Source organism: Saccopteryx bilineata, chromosome 1 (genome assembly GCF_036850765.1).
Source record: "Saccopteryx bilineata isolate mSacBil1 chromosome 1, mSacBil1_pri_phased_curated, whole genome shotgun sequence".
Lineage (NCBI taxonomy): Eukaryota > Metazoa > Chordata > Mammalia > Chiroptera > Emballonuridae > Saccopteryx > Saccopteryx bilineata.
In genome coordinates this window covers 386,797,314-386,817,080 of record NC_089490.1, presented here as the reverse complement: position 1 = coordinate 386,817,080, position 19,767 = coordinate 386,797,314, and the positions used below count along the sequence as shown (strand labels likewise).

The window sequence follows — 19,767 nt, the reverse complement described above, 5'->3', positions numbered from 1 at the left end:
TAATCCTGGAGCATGTACAAAAAAAGAGAGATAGCATCAATCGAGGACTAAAAACATAAACTCCTAAAAATTAATGTTAGTAAAAAAAAAAAAGCTGCTCTGTTTAGAATTGTATCTGGGAAGATTCTCTGACTAAAAATTATATTTCTAACTAAAAAAAAATTAACTCAAAAAGGGGTTTTATTTTCAAATTAAGAAATGAGTTTGTGAATAGATGAGAAAGCAGGACACCTCCCCAAAATAAGCATATTGATGAAGTGACATAGCCCTCTGTAGAAAGTTATATTTATTTTATGCCACATGAAAAATTAATATTTTATATTCATAAATAAAATATCTTAGCTACTGAGCTTTGGTTAAATGATCATCTTTACTGGGATAAATTATCTGTAGTAAAGTAAGCTATACAAAAAAACAGACAAATAAAGAAACAAAATTTCATGTTAAATCTCAGAGTAGCTGAGGGGGTAGCTTACTGAGAAAGAAGATTTTCAACCATAAAATGAAAACAAAATGTATAGTTTATTTTAAAAGGTTTCCCTTCTTTTAAAAAGATTTTCCTTTCTCTCAGAGCTCTAAATCATCATGAGAAGAAAGTTTAAAAGCTCAAAGCTAATCCTAAAAAAAAGAGAGAAGCTTATATATATGTTTTTAAAATATTTGTTTGTAATTTGAAGAGATATCAACTGTTTTTATGATCAGTTTATGTTTAAATGTAAATATTTCTTGTGAAACAGGTTTTATTCTGGATAAATTTCCTAAGGGTAACTCTGAGAGGAAATATCTAGAAACTGGAGGTTTTGTAAGCCTGCAAATACATGCAAATACTAGATTAGTGTTAGAGACTAAAATGTTTTTTCTTAACATTTTCATTTTAATTCTTTAACTCTATTGAAAATATTTAAGTCAGAAAGCTATCAATAAAAATTTTTCTTTCTTTTTATAATTTTATTATAAATAACAGTTTCTGTGTTCCCTTATGTATATCTATATTTAAATTTTTTTTAAGTTAGACATAAAGAAATTCTGTAGGAGGAAACTGTAGCTCTCTTTTATATAAATATTATTTCACTAAATGTGGTATTAATGCTCAGAGGTGGTGAAAATCTAAAGGATAAGGTTTGGAGGGTTATATCTGCTTCATTTTTCCTTTTTGATCAATTGATAAGCTGCCAATTTACTTACTGCCCTTCAATCAGCTGAGAAATAAAGAATCTTCCAGACAATTCGTTTTTGTTTATAGAACCTCTATCTCTAGCAAGTAGGCTTTCTATTCTTTTTCTTGTCCCTGACCCACTGCTCCTGCCACAGATTCAAAGGGTGAAGGAGACTCCTTAATTAAAAAAAGAAAAAGAAATCATTCACTCCACCCTGAGATAAATAGTAAAACTATTTCTTTTTTTGATTTTTTTTTCTTACTAACCTAAGATCTGGGCCTTAAAGATGACCTGACCCCAGGCCCAGTGATTATAAATTCCTTACAGGGTGAATTTGTCTATTGAGGGATTTAAGGGTCACTGTAGTGTCAGTCACTCCAGTTCGAATGATCAGCTCTGCTCGGAGGCCAGGAAGCCCTGAGCAAGCTCCCTCATGTTCTCATTATCCGTTCAGCTACGGACTGGTTCCCTGCCCGATTCTCATCCAGAAAATCTTGGTATGATTTGGATACTCCTTGATGTTATATTCCTCTTTGACCTTATGACTCATAGTGACTTAACCTTTATGCCTCCTTATTCTTATTTTTAACTTTTCCAGCTAATCCAGGACTGTCTCTAGTCCCGAGTCTTCAGAGACCTGTCTTTATAATAACAGTTAATATCAGCTGAGTCCGTACTTCATGCCTGAGGTAGTTTATTGACATCTCATTTCATTTTCCTAACAACCTTATGAAATAGGTATTTGAATGTCCCCATTTTACAGGTAAGGCATGCCGCTGAAAAGAGCAGAACTGGAGAGTACAATTAGGTCTCTCTGGCCTCAAAGCCCAGGGCTCTCAGCCATTAGGTGTAACTTTCTCCCACTATGCTGCTTGTATTCTCCCCTTAAAAGGCTGCAAAGAAGAGATGGCAAGGACTATGCTATAGACTGCGTTTGACATGTCCCAGAGCTTTTTATTATGATTCTTTTTCTTTTTTTTTAAAGAAAGCTTTGGCCAGGTAGCTCAGTTGGTTAGAATGTTGTCCTCGTCATCCAGATATGCCAAGGTTATGGGCGCAATCCTCGGCCAGAGCACATAGAAGAATCAACCAATGAATGCATAAATAAAAGGAACAATAAATCGATGCTTTTCTCTCTATCTCTCCCTCTAAAATCAATAAATTTAAAAAAATTAAAAAGAAAGATGCCTGACCTGTGGTGGCGCAGTGGGTAAAAGCGTCGACCTGAAATGCTGAGGTCACTGGCCTGAAACCCCAGGCTTCCCTGGTCAAGGCACATGTGGGAGCTGATGCTTCCTGCTCCTCCCTCCCTTCTCTATCTGTCCCTGTCTCCTCTCTCTAAAAAATGAATAAATTAAAAAATTAAAAAAAAAAAAAAAAAAAAGAAAGAGGAGTCACTGAATAAAAGCAATGGGTAGGCTCTGGGTCAAAAGTTGAAAAGTCTGTGGAGAAGCCTCCAGTTTACATTAAAAAACAAATTAAATAAATAAACAAAAACAAAAACATCTTTTCCTTTCTTTCAGAATGGATGGGGTCGTGCTCGAACAGGTTCGAGGGTGCAAATGTGGCCCTGCTCCCTTTTTTCCACATTGTCACTCGGAAGACATAGAGACCCCATCAGATTCTTCCGATAATCACCCCTGCAATTTGCAGCCAAGACTGAAAGGAAATACCCGATAAGACAAGTTAAGTGGATTCGAGGGAGGAGAGCAAAGATTGTTTTTTAGGGGGGAGGTAAGAGAAGATGGCAAGATTTATAAGACCATAAAAAGTGAAGCTGGAAGAGGGAAAGAATAAAGATAAAATACAGAGTGGGACAAAAGTAGGTTTACAGGTGCTCCTATGGAAAATGCTACAACAATGAATACCTAATGATACAAGAATAAACTGCTGTCTGTACTTATGACTGTAAACCTACTTTTGCCCCACCCTGTATGTATGAAAAGAAAAGAGAAAACATCATTCATGACAGCAAATAGTATTATTTATGCTCACCCTCCTATTTTTGCTTGTACCCTTCTTTGGAGGGAACATTTAGGACCAAATATAAGCTGGAAGTAAAAAGTAAATGGCAAGTATCCTAAGCGAATTGCTTTTCCTCCTTGATCAAAAACTTAAAAAAAAAAAAAGTATAAAGGGAGTGATTTGCAAGAACAATCATGATTAAATTCAACAGATTTTTTAAAAAGTACTTGAAAGGCAGGAATTACAGGAAAATGAAACTACAAAGAGATAATCTTTGTGTAGGGATGCTGAAAGTAGAGGAAAAGATTTTCTTATCAGCTCCTCTGATTTGCTCCCAGCCGGGTAATCCTGGGCACTGGCAGGCTATGGGGCAAATGGACAGATGCTTCCGGAAAAGATTATCTTTTATCTGTCATTCAGGGAATAGCCCTGGTCCGATGACTGCTGAGTCTATGGTCTAAGCCTAGTATGCCATTGCTCTACGTGTCAAGCAGAAACAAACAAACAAACAAAACACACCCAAACCCTACAATATTAATAATAATAATAATAATAATAATAGTAATAATAATAACAATGACAGCAACTAACATTTATGAGCACCGGTGAGGTACAGAGCTCTTCTATGCATTGTCTCAGTTCCTCCTTACTAGAACAGTAAGGTTGCTATTATTATCCCCGTTATACAGACGAGGAAATTGAGAAAATGAATGAGATGGATTTTGCTATACTTTAGCCTCAGCAGCAGCAATCTGCTGCTTTCTCGTTTAAGTAGACATTCACACACTTCATCCTGTCCTCCCACAATCTACTACAAAATCTTTGCAAATTTAGATCCTAATCTGGGCCTATCATTTTCAGGGGCCTCTCCCAGCTGTGACTTCCATTGGCTGTGCACCCGGAGAGTGTTGAATAAGAGCCTCTATCTCTCTCTGAAAGTGAAGTTTGCATTAGTATCTGATCGGTGCAACAGTCAGGTAATGCCCTTTGCCCTGACTGACAAAGCTTAGGACTTTCTCATTGTAAGGAGGAGTTCTGAAAGCCTGCAGGAAGGGAAGAAAGAGGCTCAGAAAGACTGGAGACTAGGAAGATACCTTTGCATACTGACCTCTTCCCGTCCATTCTGGGACTTAAAGACTCCCAATTTCTCTTTCACTGAAGACCGCAGAAGAACTGCGCACCATATAGCCCCCTGCCATGTAATGCAAAAGCAGTCTATCGACCTAATAGGGCCAGTCCATTTGGACCAGTCTATCAAACTAACAGTCCAACAAACAGACTGTCCTTTCCTTCTCAAGGAATCCCTGTCTTGTCTAGCTGGGATTTCCCCTGGTGGTCAAAGCACCACAGGGAATCCATCTCTGCTACAAGCCCTGACATTGAGACCTTACTCTATGCAGCTCCAACACAAACCTCTCTTCCCTCTGTGGCATCACTAGACTTTGCCAAGAACACTTAGCCTAAAAGATAAATGATCTCTTCAAAATTCTGCCGGACCAGGCTAGGCTTAGTCATTAAAACTTCTCATCTCCTTCTGTCCCTCAGCTCCATCTCTCCCTTACCTGTTAGTTACTCCTTTTCTGTACAACATTTATTTTAGCCATCTGCTAAGTATTAACTAAGTTCCAAATATTTGTTCTCCAAAAAAAGGGGAACCAAAACTCATGATGAAAATGCAACAGAATGCTACTAGGGAAAGAAAAAAAAAAAGGGTCAGCTAGAAAGCAAGATTTGATGATGCAATCTAAGCTTCAAAGCTTAATACTGTAAAATGTGGGCCTTAGAGACTATCTGGATGAAAAACTTCAATATGGGGTTCATGGAGCCCAGGGACGTCATGAACTCCCTGAAATTATATGTAAAATATCGGTGGGGTTTTTTTTTCTTGTTTTGTTCTTTTGGGAAGAAGGTCCATAGCTTCATTAAGTTATCAAAGGGAGAAAAATTTATTTCTATCTCCAAGGCCTAAAATTAGGCCTGATATATATAGCAGGGACTCAATAAACATTGTTGGAAAAACAAACACTCAACATTTGTGGAATCAATGAATAATTGGAGGGTCTAAGTTCTAACACAACCAATTTTATAGATGGAGAAATGGAGGCCCAGGAAGGATGGAACTGCTTCTCCAAGGTCATGAGCCTAAGTAGTAAAGAGCAGATAGAATGAGCTCTTTTAACTCTTTCCCTGCTAGTTAGTCTTGTTTTTCTTGCTACCCTAATTGTAAATTTCACTCCATTTCATTTCCTTCCTTGAAATCCATTTCTTTTAAAGCAGAGAAACGTGTCCCCTTTCCTAGTCAGAAGTCGCCAACTAGTGCATGTCCCAAAGGGGAGGTGGGGGAGCAAATGGCAGGAGAGTCGGTGAGCAAGGCCACCAGGACAGTTTGTTTGTGACAGCACACACGGCATGGCTACCATCCCTGTGTGCTGAGGACATGATGAGTATGGCATCGGAATGGCTGTTATTGATGGGAAAATGTAAAGCTAAAATAGTAAGTTAGATCTAAGGGGTGGCAGTAAATCTTAAACTTAGTACTAAGCAGGCCAAACAGCTGTCCTATGAACAGCATTTTAAAAGATATCTGAGGGACAAGATCAAACAGATCCCCTGCTTGGTCTGACAACTCCTTTTGAGGACCTTTCTTGCTTATAAGTAATCTGGAAATCCTGGGAGAATTCAAAGCTGTCCTTATACCCTCCTAACAGTTTACAGTCAAACGTAGCAGGCAAGAAGGATGGGACTCAAAGTGCCACCTGGCAGAGAAATAGGGACAGGGGCCTACACCTCACAGAGCTGCATCTAGGAGAGACTCTGAAAAGAGACCTGTATTCGGATTCTGTGACACAGCAAATTTCTTGTGCTGATGACTCCTTCAGCAAACTGAGGCCAACATGAAGGCTCTGAGGTCTAGGCCACGTCAGAGGCAAGGGATGAGAGCTGTTCTTAATCTAGCAGTATCCCCAGAATGCTAATTTCTTGCAGGAGAAACTTTCCGTAAACTCTTCTTTGAACCCCGGCATTGTAAATGCAAGTCATTTTGGAAGGGAATGGTATGATGCCCTGCGTTGCATTTATGGACTATCTGCATAGAAAATATTTAATGAAACAGAAAGTACTCAGAGAGGACAGCCTGGGTTCAAGCCCCAGCTGTGTGAGCTTGATAAAATCACTTAACCTCTCTGAATCTCTGTTTTTTAAAATTTATAAAATAAAGGTTTCACTTTATATATCCTCTATAGCTCTTTCCAGCTTTTGCATGCTACATATCTGAGGTTTAACCTCAAATTGACAGGGTTTTTCAAACATGGTCAGGTTACCTTTCAGCCAAATCCCCCTCCCCATATTATTTTCTTAGATTTCTCTTGCAATTGAAATATCAACTCATCAGGAAAAGAGAGAGATGTTAATCTCTGGAATGAACAGCATCCCTAACTGCACCAAGACATATGTTGCAAACTTCAGATTCTTATATCCCAAAGGGAAATTTTTAAAAAGGTAGTTTCAGCCAATGATTTCAAGACCTTGTTGTCATTTTATATGGTGAGGTTATAGATGATTCCAGTCCATTTATATGATTTGAGTTCCACTTTCAAAATGTAAACATTTCATAAAATTCACATAGCAGTCATTTAATTAACGGAGCAAATAGGTCCGTTCGGTAATGATCTGAAGGTCTTCCATGTAATGTGCTTCTGTGCTGCCATGCGCCTTAGTTTCCCTCTAAAATTGCTAACAGCTTCCTACATTTTGCTCACGTAGCATCCAAGGATTAACCAGCTAGCTCAGTTTCTCCATTTCTCACAAATCTAACAGCCCTGGAGTTTCAGAATTCTCTGCCAAGCTCTGAACTGAATTCCCCAATAAGAATCACAGTATGACACTGGAGCTCAGAAAGGCAGCTAAACAAAAGCTCTGTAGCAAAAGACTTTTCTGGTTAATAGAAAAAGTAAATGTATTTAGAGTTTAAAGCATTACCCTTAAAAAATAATATCCATAACCTGAAACTTCTTTCTATCCTACGTTGAACTCCAGTTAAGGTGACATAACTCAATATTTTAGTTTCCTCAGAGAAACTGAACTCAGCAAATGATGAACTGTGCCTCTCCTGAGCCCCTCAGAGTCCTGAGGTAGCTCAAAAAGTGGGGGTGGAGCCCCTCAAGTAGGGCCTGTACCCCTTAGTCCTGAGAGCATAGGAGCATTCAAACAGCAAGGCCCGAGCCTTGCTAGGGGGTAAGACAGGAAGGAGGCCCTGCCGTGTAGGGTCCTGTGTCCTTCCTCATGATGTCTATGATGGGTGCCTTCCTTTGCCAAAGAATAAACCACTGATGACAGTCCCCAACATTGGCTCCCTGGCTCCCTGTGTCTCATCCTCAAGTGAGGTGTGTGTGTGTGTGTGTGTGTGTGTAGGCCCTTTGGGCCTGCGCAGGCCAAGACCAGTGGTGGGCTGAGGCCTCTGCACTCACCTGGGACTCCGAAGCTCATTCCTCCAGTCTCTTCAGCTCCTGTGACCTCTGAGACCCCCTCCTCCAGTGGCAGACCACTGAGTGTCAGGACAGGTTGGACCCCCTGAAAGAACAAATGGATAGGGAAGGTTACTCTGCTGGCCCAGAAGGAGAAAGGAGAGACTGGGGACTTGGACGAAGGGAGGCTGATGGGGAAGAAAAGGGCAAAAAAGTCACTGCTGGGTCCAGGGCAAAGAGGCAGGGATGCTGGGGCAGAGCTTCTCAGAGTTGCCCACAAAGCCTCCCAGTTTGAGAAGTCTCTGGGATAGAGAAGAAGGTCCTCATCTGAGACTGAAGCATTGTGCCGGGAACCTTTGACTCAGTCCCTGCCTTTGTCTCCAGCCCGAGGCAGGCAAGGCAAAGGGACTCAGAACAAGGCCAGGTCTCGGAATGAAGAAAGAAGGGGAGAAAAGGCCAAAGGGAGAAACGCTGGCTCCTGCTGGGGGTATGGGAGGGGACCCGGAGGAGGGACGGTGCAGAGCAGCCAAAGGGAGCCGGCGGGTGGGGGGCAATACGCAGAAACCCCTGCCCTGCCCAGCCACTAGAGGGCAGGAGGCGGGCAGGGGGCTCTGCGGTGCCTTCACCCCTTCGTTAGGCTCAGAAGCAGTCTGGTTTCCTAACACACGTGAAAGCTTACGTTAGTTGCCTGGGCTGCAGGGACCAAGTTCCTTCCAGCGGCTTCCTGGAGAGGCAGCCTGGGCTGGGGAAGGGTCTCAAGCTGCTCCCCCCTTCCCTATAAGGGCTCGAGGGTTTGGCATCAGATGCAAATGTTTGGAAGTTTCCATCAGGCCCTTGGTTAACCAGGCGACGTAGCTTTTTTAAACAGGAGTGTATTAGCGGTTGGAGGGTTTACGGAGACGACGCCCCCACCCCCTGTCCACCTTCCCTGGCGAAGGCCAAGTGGGGGGAGAGGGCTCGATCAGCCCCCATGGGCCTCGGGCTGATGCAATCGCCCTGAGGAGGGAAGGGGAGGGACAGAAAAAGCCACAGGCTTTCCCTCATTGTGATGGGGAGGGGGACGGGGCTTGTGCCCCGGTCCTGCCCCGAATGAGACCCCTGTCGGGGCGAGCCCTCCGGCCCGGGTCGGAGTGGGCCGCGCAGCCCCGCGTGCAGCCGCCCTAGCTGCTGAGCTGCGGCCGCAGCTCCTTCAAAGCAGCAACAGTTGTCTGGCTCAGGCGAGGCGAGGCGAGGACTCGCTCCGGCGTGCACGACGCCAGCTGCGGCCGGGGGCTCCCGGGCTCGGCAGCCCCGGCCCCAAACCTGGCCCCGTGGGAGAAGTGAGGGGGCCCGGGGCGCAGGAACCCCCAGCCCACCGCGCTCTGGTGGCTCAGCCCCTGCTCGCAAGTTCACTTCCTCTCAGGTCACCTTTCTCCCAAATCTGGTGGAGGATCGGGCTTTTCGGGAGAGGAGGGCTTTCTGGCTGGGGAAGGAGGGGGGTGTAAGAAGCAAAAGACAAAAGCAAAGCTGAAGGGACAACAGGGTGAAGCTATTTTTAATCCGGCGTGGCTCCTCTGCCTCTCCCTCGGCGAAGCTGTCGCTCCACAGACGGCCCCAGTGAGAGGCAGAGAGCAGACCCCCCAGACCCTTTGCTTTCGCCCCATCTCCTCTCGCAGGTCGTAGGGACCCTTTTACTCTTTCAGAACACGCAGTCAGGGAGGGGACATCTCCTTTATCTGGGGAGAGGGGCTCTGATCAGCCCCAGAACTTGGAGTCCTCGTCTTTGGTGCCTTTTTCGGTGCCTTCTCGCAGACTGATCTGCAAAGACTGACTCTGTCCAGCACTCCCGGACGCCGTAACCGTTTCCTTACTGGGGAGAGGGTGAAATCTGGGTGCTCAGCTCACCGAGGGGGGGAGGCCGGTGAGCGTTCAGTGTGCTGGAAGGACGGTGGCTGGGTGCGGGGGAATGCAGGCCCTCCCCGGAAAGGAGCAGCTCTGCAGCCCTCGGGTCTTGTGCTGTCAGACCCTGAGCCGCATTCCCTACCCTCGCCCGTCCCTCCGGGGGCCCGTGTGTGTCTGTGTGCTCTTCTGGCCCCGTCCCTGAGGACGTCTAGGAGTGTTTCTAGCTGGCGAAGGGCATGGGGCGCAGAGCATGGCGAAGGCCCGATTTGTGCCACTTGTAAGCAAAGTAGTCACGACTGCAAGGAGTGGGAGAGGAGGAGGGGGCCCCACAGACGATACCCGGGCCTGCGGGTCTGCCTCCTTCCCCAGGACGGGGTGCCTCGAGAGGCCAGGCCAGGGCAGCTGCTGACACTCCTGCTGAGCTCCCGGGTCGGGTGCAGCCGCCTCTCTCCTACCTCCTTCTCTGCGGGGTTTCTCCCCAGTTTTCTACTGTTTTACCCCCTAGTTTGGAAAAGACGAGATGGGGGGGGGGGGACGAGGCTGTAAAATGCCCTAAAGTGGAAGCAGGAGCGGGGGGAGGCGGAGGGAGAAAGGACTCCGGGGATCGGGTGGTGCCTGGGCTTCCCCTCCGTCCGGAGCCACCCAGTTCCCCGCGGCTCGCCTCACCTCCGGCCCCCGGCGCGAGGACAGAGGGTGCCGGGGGCCTCCTGCCCCCCTCCCAGGGCCTTCCCTACCCCCACAGTGCAGGGTTTGGTCATTAGGGTCCAACATGACCAGAAAATGTCCTCAACTGATTCACTGATTCACATTCCAGGTGCTGACTTGGTCTTAAGACCAGATCCTTTTTTTTTTTTTTTTTTTTTTTTTTTTTTTTTTTTTAACCCTAGCGGGTGAAAGGGGTTATTCGGGGTCTGGGCAGGGGCGGGGGGGGGGGAGACACAACTTCTGTAAACTTTTATTGTATTTTAGCTTCTCCCCACTTCTCCAGAAACACACGCACACCGCCTGCTCCAATTCCCCCTGTGATACAAAGTCGATTAAAAAGTTGGGGGCGGGGGGACCCGCGGGAAGGACAAGCGGGTGACCAAAGCCTCGGTGAGCGCTGGAAGGACGGGAGGGAAAGGATTAATTCTTCCACGGAAAACGGGGACAGGGCTCGGAAAGCCCCGGACCGAGCCGCTTCGGGGAAGGTGTGTGGGCTTCGGCGATCGCTTGCAGTCTTCTCGATGAGTGCGCCCTCCGCGAATGCTTTTTGGGGTAAGGGCTTCCGGCTATTGAGTTATGTACAGCAAGCCCAGACCGCAAAAAGATTCGCGAAGGGCAGAGTCTGCCGGCTTCTCCGGTCCGCCGCCGCCGCCGCCGCCGCCGCCTTCAGCCCAGGATGTCTGCGAACCCCGGAGCCCAGCAGGCTGGGTCTCCCCAGCGCGCTCCAGCCCGGCTCAGCCTTCCCACCCCGCGCGCCGCCCGCCTTCCGCCTTCCGCCTTCTCCCACCCCTCCGCGCCCCCGACTCATCCCTGCGTTTCTCCACACCGTCCGCGATCCCCCAATTCAGCCCGCACAGCCCCGAGCGAGGTGTGCTGGGCAAAGAGAGGAGCGCGGAGGGGTACCAGGAATCCCGCCGCCCAGCCTCCACCCCTCTCCGTGGCTCGAGCTCCCGCGCCTCCCTGCCTATCGAGTCTATCGCCCCCATGCCGCCCTCACAGGGCTCCGCCAGCCCCGCTGCAAGGTCGCGGATCTCTAAACAGGTACAGTTCGGATTCCCCCTAAAACCCCTCTTGTCCCTTCTAGTCCCCCAGCCGAGGTTCCAGCCGTGACTACAGGCGCTGCGTAAAGAGAAAAACTCCCCCAGAGCACTAAATAAATACAGACGAGGCAGCCAGCTCATTGGTACGGACTAAAATCGTCACCCACCAATCAGGAGAGAGCTCACATTTTCTTCTTCTTTTTTTTTTTTTCAGAAGGGGGAGGGAGAAAAAAATATTTCCATTTCTAATTATTCAACAAAATCCAGATTGGAACACGTTAAAATATTGCTGTTGCAAAAAAAAAGCTGGCCATGACCCCTATTCCAGCCCAGGTGAGGGGAGGGGCGTGAGATTACTGGGCAAGCACGGTTCAAAAAAGCGACCTCTCCCAACGGGGCCCAAGCCAGAAGATTCAGACAGAAAATGACAGGCAAAGATGGACATAAAATAAACCCAAAGTCCACGTTAGTCAGCCTATTTCTAGAAATATGAGAATATCTCAAACCCCCCCCCCCCAAGTTCTGAATGCTCAATAGGAAGGGTTAAGATCCTCCCTCCTCACCTTCCCCCAGACCCGTCTAGATTGTGGGTGTCGAATACCCCACTCGCCTCGCGTGCCCTCTCACTGCTGCAGCCCCTCCCGCCACTCCCTACCCATTCTGCAGAATGTTGGGGGAACAACAAGGTGCGAGCCCCTCAGAGGCCGCCGAATCCCACAAAATGGGAGATTCCAGCATCTGTGTGTGTGGTGTGTGTGTGTGTGGGGGGGGAGAGTAGAAGAAGGGAGTCTAGGGTGGAAGGAGAAAGAGGAGATCTCTTTCCTATGTTTACCCTTTCCCCCTCTTCTTTCTCTCCCTTTAAGCCCCCTCCAGCCCCCTCCAAATCCAGACTCTGAGGGGGTGCCCTCCTACTTCCCAAGGCAGCACCACCCTTCCCAGCCTCTTTTGCTCCGCCCCCGCCCCATCAGTGTCCAAGAACGGTGTGACTATCTCCCTCCTCGGCGGTAGTCCCTCCGTAGGGAAAAACGCAGCCAAGGTGGGATGCTGCAAACATTGCAATAACTTAAGGGGAAAGTTGCCATATTTGTTCTTTGCCACCCTGGAATCGACGTGCAGACGGGCGCGGGTGCACACACACTCTTGCTTAGCACGCCCGGGGGAAACGTGGCTAGACGAAGTAGTCACTGTCTCCTGTCGACCCACCCCCTCTCCCCATCCATCACCCTCCTGCGGCTCTGCGACCCATCCACCGTCCCACTGCCTCTCCTCTGCTCGGCGACCAACAGACGCACGCACACACCCTCCAAGCGTCGGCGCGTCTGCCACGCGGGAGGGGGCTCCACCGGCCGCGCCCGCCGCCACTGCAGCGCGGGGCAACTGGGAAAAAAAGTTCTGCTTAGCCGACCACTGAGCATACCGACCACCGGCCGACCCTTGAACCAATCCCCTTTTCCTTACCTCGGTCCCGAGGCCACGGGAGCGCGCTGGTCCCGTCCGCACTGCAGCCAGCGGGAAGGAGCCCTTGTCCAAAGGGCCCGCTCCTCTCGCGCCCTTCCCCGCCCCCCCAGGAGTGTTTGCCCAGCGGCAAAGCAGGCTCGACCAGGTAAGTATATAAGTTACTGTACTGTGTGGGAGGGTCACGATCTTGGTAATTGCGGCTTTCCGAGCTTAACCCCTGCGTTCCTGCCTTCCTCCAACTTGTTGAGGACTCGTCGGGTCGCAGGCAGAGCAAGCGAGCGCGCCAGGGAGCGCGCCGGCCGGCAGGGGGAGAGAGGTGCACCGGGCCGCGAGGGTAGAGCGAGGCAACCAGCGGCGGAGTTCAAATGCCCCCCTGGCAGCGGTTCTCATTGGATAGGTCTTTCCCCCCACACCCGGCCCCCCTGGCTGGGTGCCCCCCCTCGTCTCCCATGTAGGGGACGTCTCCAGGCGAAGTCACGATTCCTTCTCAGTTCGGAATGAACTGTGACTAGAGCCATGACGAAGCCAGCGCGCATTACTCACTTTTTGCAGTCACGACTTGGGAATCCGTGCTGGTTCCAACCAAAATTACACCGCTACCATTGAATTATTTAATAGGTTCCACTTCGGGGGTAAAGTTGTGCATTGTGTCAAGCGCTGGGGTAGGGGCAGGGGGAAATTAGAACCTGGGGCGTCCTTCCCTATCCCTTCATGACAGTTGGACACCCCCCCATCCGCTCGTGTTGCAAGTAGTTTATTGCGCTACCCCCCCCTCCCAGCCCGATCGCTCCCCCTCGAAGCCCTAACCCCAGCTATTTTCTGTGCAAATATGGCAGAATTTGTAAACACAACCACGCATCTTGCGGGGCTGAGGGGCGAGGCTTGGGAGAGGGAATGAGTAGGTCCGTATGAATGACGAGGAGGCCGAGGGGTGGGCTGAGAGGTTGTGAGCTGCTTTGGTTTGAGCTGAATTGTCAAGACTAAGTGTGGGATGCAGCGTTATTTGTGTTATTCTCCACATCAGTAACAGCTCTTGTTACTAGTATGAGTTGGTGAATACTCAGTCTCAGCCAGGGACTCTTCCCAGAGAGGGACGGCTTCTGAGCTAAAAATAACTCCAGCCACCCCTTCCTCCCCACCCCACCCCCACCCCCAGGGCTGCTTCTCGGATGTCCTGTCTGGGGGTCAGGTCACTAAAGCCAGAGGCTGTTGCTGAATTGGGACGGGGCAGAGGGAGCAGAGAGCACCTGAGCTCTTTTCTCTCGTCTACAGGCTAGCCCCCTCAGATACTTACCTCACCATCCCGAGCTGATTTTATTCTATTTTAAATTACATGGAAAAATATCCTTGCATGAACAAAAGCCTACTGCAGATCCCTAAGATAGCCTCATTTCCCCCACTATCTACAGCCCACCCTTGTGGCCAGTTTGAGGATGCATTTTTATTATTCCTCGGCCAGTTGTTAATCAGTATGAATGTCTTTGTGTGCGGGTGATATCCATCGCCCCATCCCTGGCCTCTGATAGCCTTCCTCCCTCCTCACCTGTCTGGCTACAGGTTTGGCAAAGGTAGCTGGAGCTAGCTGATTGCAACGAATCTCACTCTAGGTGAAACTTGCCATAATCCCAGGGAGTTGACGGTATCCTCAATAACATTTGGCAACTAAGAGAACTTCCCTTCCCCAGTTTCCCTCAGCCAGTTTTCAGAGATCCTTTGGCTTTTGGTTTTAAGGCGCCACACGATGTTCGCAAGCCTGTATTCTCTGCGCATCACACCAGCAACTCCTGTGCCTTGACTTCTAATCGATTCTTCCCACCAACTCATTTGGGGTTCTTATGACTAGGACGCAAAGGGGGAATAGTAGGGGAAAATGCCATAATGCACAGACACATCCGCATGGGGGCATAAAGTGGGAGGGGATGAGAGTCCGAATAAAGCAACCTATAGCCTCTTATTTTGAGAGTCACCATCACCGGAGAGAAATCTTTCAAACCCACTGGCGGGAAGGTGAGGGCGCCTGGGAATGAAGACCCATATAGTGTCTGGCCTCTGCGGAGAAAGCTGGTGAGGCACCGGCTCTCGGTTCCTGGAGCGCTGGGCCTTGGCTCATCCTTGAATCTAACACTCGGCTCCCCCTCCTTAAAATTTTTTTTTTTTTTGCCTTCCTTCCCACTCACCCCTCCTTTTCCCCAAAGCTCTCACCGAAGTCACGACTATCCCCTTTGAACATCCTTAACTCCCTCCTCTCCGTATCCTCCTTCTGCATCCAGGGCGGGGCTATCTGCAGCTGGCGCCTACCGGCCCCCTGGCGCTCGGAGCTGAACTCGCTGAAGACCGAGGAATTTTCAGCACCTGCCTTCCATGGACAGCTACCTTCGACCCGAGCTTGCCAGGACCGGGGTCGTGGTCTTCCTGCCCCAGGCTCCAGGACCGGAGCGTGCAGGGAAGTTTGTCAAAGGAATAGGGATTCCCCAACCCCCACCTTTTAATCTATGCAATTTTAATCTATATCTATCGTCTCCATTAATCTCACAGAGAAATGGCCCATTAAGTCGTATCTGGGTACCCTTTAAGACAGAAAAAAAATGGGGAGATGAGAGGGGGCAGTCTAGAGAACCGAGCTCAACAGCGCCGACCCACAAAGAGAGAGGGAGTTACAGCAGCTATTGATTCAGAGATTCGTCAGGGTGATTCCCGGCTCTGCAAGAATTTCCCCTTCCAGTTCCTTTGCATGCAGCCCGAAATTTATCTCACACAGACACACACACACACACACACACACACACACACACACACACACACGGCTGTACCCCTCAACCCCCACTCAGTTCCACCCTCCTCTTTAGAAAGGGGTAAAAAGGCAGCCAAAAAGGACCTGGGGGCATGCACAGAGTAAGCCTCAGCTCGTACTCACAGTCTGCGGCATGCACATGACATATCACTTACCTACACGGGAACTCCTTAAGAGAGAGAGAGAAACATAAGGGGAGGAAGGAGAAAGTGGAAAGAGAGAAGGAGACAGAAGAGAGGAGAGGAAAAATCCAACAATTAATTTCCAGACATAGTTGGGGGGGTGAGCGCGGTGAGGTCCAGGTTTTCTTCCACCCGCGCTGGCTTTCTATCCCAGTGCAGCCCTCAGTCTATTTCTGGAACACGATCAAACCCTGATGCTATTTTTAGCAAGTACTGAAAAAAAGCCCTCCACACACAAAGGCATTTCGCTGGAACGTTTCATCCAAAACATTAAATGTGCATTAAGCGCCCCCTCCTCACTTTTTTTCTGCACCACCAGACTCTCTTGTATTACTGCAGAAGATGTTTTTCAAAGCAGAAAAATACCCAAATATTTTTTTATATTCTCCTTCCATCCCATTAACTGCTCTCTGCCTCTGCCTGTTGCAGGCTCCTCTCAGTCTCCCGGAGCAGAAGGCTTTGGAGTGGTTGCATTATTTTAGAGCCTCAAGCCTCTCTGGACCAGATTCCCTGTAGGCTGGGCACGAGGGGGCTGCTTAGGCCCCGTCCTCAGAGGAGCTTCCCAAGAGAGCTCTATACTCTAATGCTCGCCACGATGGAGATTCCCAAACGAGGGGGGCAGATCCTCTATACCCTTCCCATGTTTCCCACCTATGCTTTGCAAAATCGCGCTGTGTTTGCAACACACCGCCTTTGGGAAATGTATATTTTGAAAGCTGCATATGTGTGTGTGTTGTGCGTTCTAGTAATTCACTACGAGGGGGCTGGAGAAAATAGACTCATGAAGGCAGCGCAGAGCAGCCGCCTTGAGTCTCCTTTGCCAGCCTGCGTCAGTCATCAGCTACTGACGTCACGTGCAGATTCTCCTCTTTGGTGGGTCTGGTTCAGCCGGGAAAAGGCTTCTGCTTGGAGACAGCGCTTTGTGTTCGGCGCAGCCACTAAGCAGGCGAGGCGGCCGAGGCGGGCGCCACCCTAGACTTGGGCTGGGCAGCTGCAGAGGAGGCTGCAGCCTCGTCTCCAGCGGGCGTGTGGGCCCCGAGGGTGTGCCCAGCAGGACAGCCCCCTCCCGAAATGCCCTCCAGCGCCCAGTGCAAACTCGGCTTTGCACAGACTCGTGTCAGTGTCCTTTCCCCACCCTTTCCCAACCTGGCCACTGTAGCAGATAGCTATGGCTATAACTCGGATTAATTCTGTGTATTTGTCGGCAGATAGCCGCGGCTCCTCGGCTCCTCGAGTGACGCAAATAACAGATTCTACAGCTCCCGCTCTCTCTCTCCCCTGCTCGCTTTTTCTCCCTCCCTCCTTCTTCTCCCTCTTCTGTTTCCTGCGCCCACGCATCCTGCTTGGTCTCCCACGGAATCAGCCAGCTAGCTACAGCTTTCCAGAAAGCAGTAACAATCCGAGTTACAGATAGAGACAGACAGACAGACAGATTCCCAGAGCAGGAACAAATAAACCTGCAATTAAACATCCAGCCTTTGGCAAATGGCCAGCAGCGTTAGGAGCTGCCCTGTATGGAGGGGGGTGGGGAGGAGAGGGACAGGGAGCAGGGTTTGCTGCTGCGGCTCTTCTTTCTCCTCACGACCCCAAAGAGAAACCCACCTCTATGAATACCCAGAGGGCAGGGTATTAGTGAATAAACAACTTCTTTTGAATATTAGAGGAGCAGAAAATTCCACAAAGACTGACAATGCTGTCTCTAGCAACATAATCAGGACTTTTTAAGACTAGGTGATGGTTTACCCTTTTTCCTTCTCAAAGACCAGGGGATCCTTTTTCTTCTTCTTAAAATAATGTCCCTGAAAAATGAGCTTGGTGGATTAGTACTATTTTTAAACCAGTTTGAATGGAGCTTGTTTCATGAGGTTGACAAAATGTGTGTGTGTCTCAGTGTGTTGTATCTGAATCTGAGCTTTTCAGCAGAAGATATGCCACACCTCAGTATGACAAAAGGGTTCATTGGTTGGTAGAGTAATGGAGGTGGGAAGAATTCTTGCATATTGGAAGATCTGAACAAAATCTCACACACAGATATCACCCTCCCCCCCCACCCCCCACCCCCAAATCTACATACCATCCCAGATCCACCTTGCATAACTTCTGTGCTGGGGTGGGGGGAAACAGAGCTATTTACAGTCATGGCTTGATGCATGGTTCATCTCCTTTATTAACCCTAATTATCAACTTTCCCTGACAATGGTTTTCCTTGCTTCCAATAAACAGTTTTCTAGGGCTGATCACCAGGATTGGGGGCAGGAGGGCTGGGACGCAATGATCACAGGGCTGATCTTTAATACTCTCTCTTCTCCCTCCTCAGGCAGTCCGAGCCTTTGTAACTTGCCTTGGAGATTTTAGTTTACACTTCAGCCCATCCTGTATCTCCAATTGCTGTCTGTGGTTGAAGCCTTGCCTACGAAAGGGAGCCAGAGGACAACCGCTCCGCATGGAGGGCGCCCTCTGGCAGCCCATCAGCAGCTGCTTATTTTTAGCTCCATGAATGCATGTATGAATGCATGGGAGAATGTTGCTGCAGTGGGGAGGCACGCAGTCAGGCAGTGCGAAGGAATATCAGTGAGATGGAGGTGGCCTGGTTCTTCCACTGAAGATGGCTTATCACGTGGGCTCATCAGCTGTGGCCCAACAGACAGGAAAGCCTCCCCATCAGGAGTAGGCAGCATTTCAATGAATTCTTCTGGGATTAATGCAAATGTCAAGCTAAACATGAGTTTAAAGGCACAGAGTAGGTATCTTTTTAGAGAGATGAGCCTAGGTATGTGTATGATTAAGTTCACCTTCACAGAAACCATGGGGTTTCTATGGAAGCTACATAAACTCTCTAGAGAAGAGGCAATTTAGAGAACTGTGAGCTGCTCTCTATTTCTATGCTTTGTATGGTGGTTGGTTGCTATTGTGTCCGATGTTGAGACTAAGGCAAGATCATTTAAGATACTTTGGGGGTTCCCAAACAGCTTCCAGCAACCCTTAAATCTAGCCCTAAAGAATGAGGCCAAGTTGGAAATATAAGAAATGTGCTTGGACTCTGCATCTCAAAACTTTGAGGGCAGTGGCCCAAATTATCCTAAAAGAACCTTGGCCATCTATCTGGTGGACTTAACATCTCTGTCCTCCCAAGATGCACCCTTCTGCCTTGTCCCCATCTTGCTAATGTAATCAGGCTGACTGGTGTTAGATGGGGGCTGGGGCTGGGAAGCGATGTCTAGGAAGCTCAGCAGAAACATGTGCAAAGCTAGGCCTTCAGCTCTAGCATTTCCGTTTTTCATACACAACAGTCAGGTCTTGGTGCACGGCTGAACTGGAGCTGGTGATATTGGCTGTCCCACCAATCTTTGCTAAGGACTGGGGTGCCCAATTCCTGTCGCAGCAGTCAAGTTCCACACCCAGGGAATTAACAAACTGATGTGGAACCTGTCCCAGATACAAATCGTCTTCTGCACTGTCAGCTGATTCTGGGCGTACCAAGCATGAAGAGTCTTGCTTCCCCTAACACTCCTGCAGAGGGGCCTATAGAGGTAGGCTGTTGCCACAAAGCCCTTGAAAAGAACTGAGTCTCCTCTCTCTAAGGGTCAGTGAAGCCCAAAAATGTCCCGCCTGTGTCTCTTATCTTCTCTCCAAGCACCAATAAGAATGTCAGTAGGTAAAGCACTGGGTTTGGAGCAGGGGAAAAAACTCAGCTCTTAGGGAATCAACCAATAGTCTATCAGGGAAGAAGTCCAAGGAAGAGATTCCTCTTTGCCTAAAGGTGCTTCCATCCTGGGGCAGAACTATTTGGGGCAAGTAAGGGATGCAGTAGGGAGAGAGTAAACCAGCAGTCTTTGAGTACCTACGGTGTACCAGACACTATGCCAGATGTTTTATATATAGCTTATATGATATTTAATTAACATAAGTCTATGGGTGTCATTATAATAATGTTACCTACCCCATTGGGTTGTAGAGCAAAGAAGCCACTTCAAAAAATAGTAGTTATAATTTTCCCACTTTAAAGCTAAGGAAATGAAGAACAGATAGTTTCAGTAACTCATCCAAAGTCTTAGAGCTTGACATTGTACAATTAAGGATCCAAATTCATTCATGTCTGTGTAGCCCATACCACTCTACCACATT

The 19,767-nt window shown here is 48.6% G+C and overlaps 1 protein-coding gene across 1 annotated transcript in view; it reads right to left on the bottom strand.

The window, feature by feature from the left end:
• The window catches only part of LOC136319678 (uncharacterized), a 122,733-nt gene that overhangs the window by 83,334 nt on the left and 19,632 nt on the right, over positions 1-19,767 (bottom strand). The window contains exon 4 of the mRNA XM_066252814.1: positions 7,589-7,691. Within this exon, the coding sequence (XP_066108911.1) occupies positions 7,589-7,691 (103 nt within the window). The remainder of the gene's footprint in view (positions 1-7,588; positions 7,692-19,767) is intronic.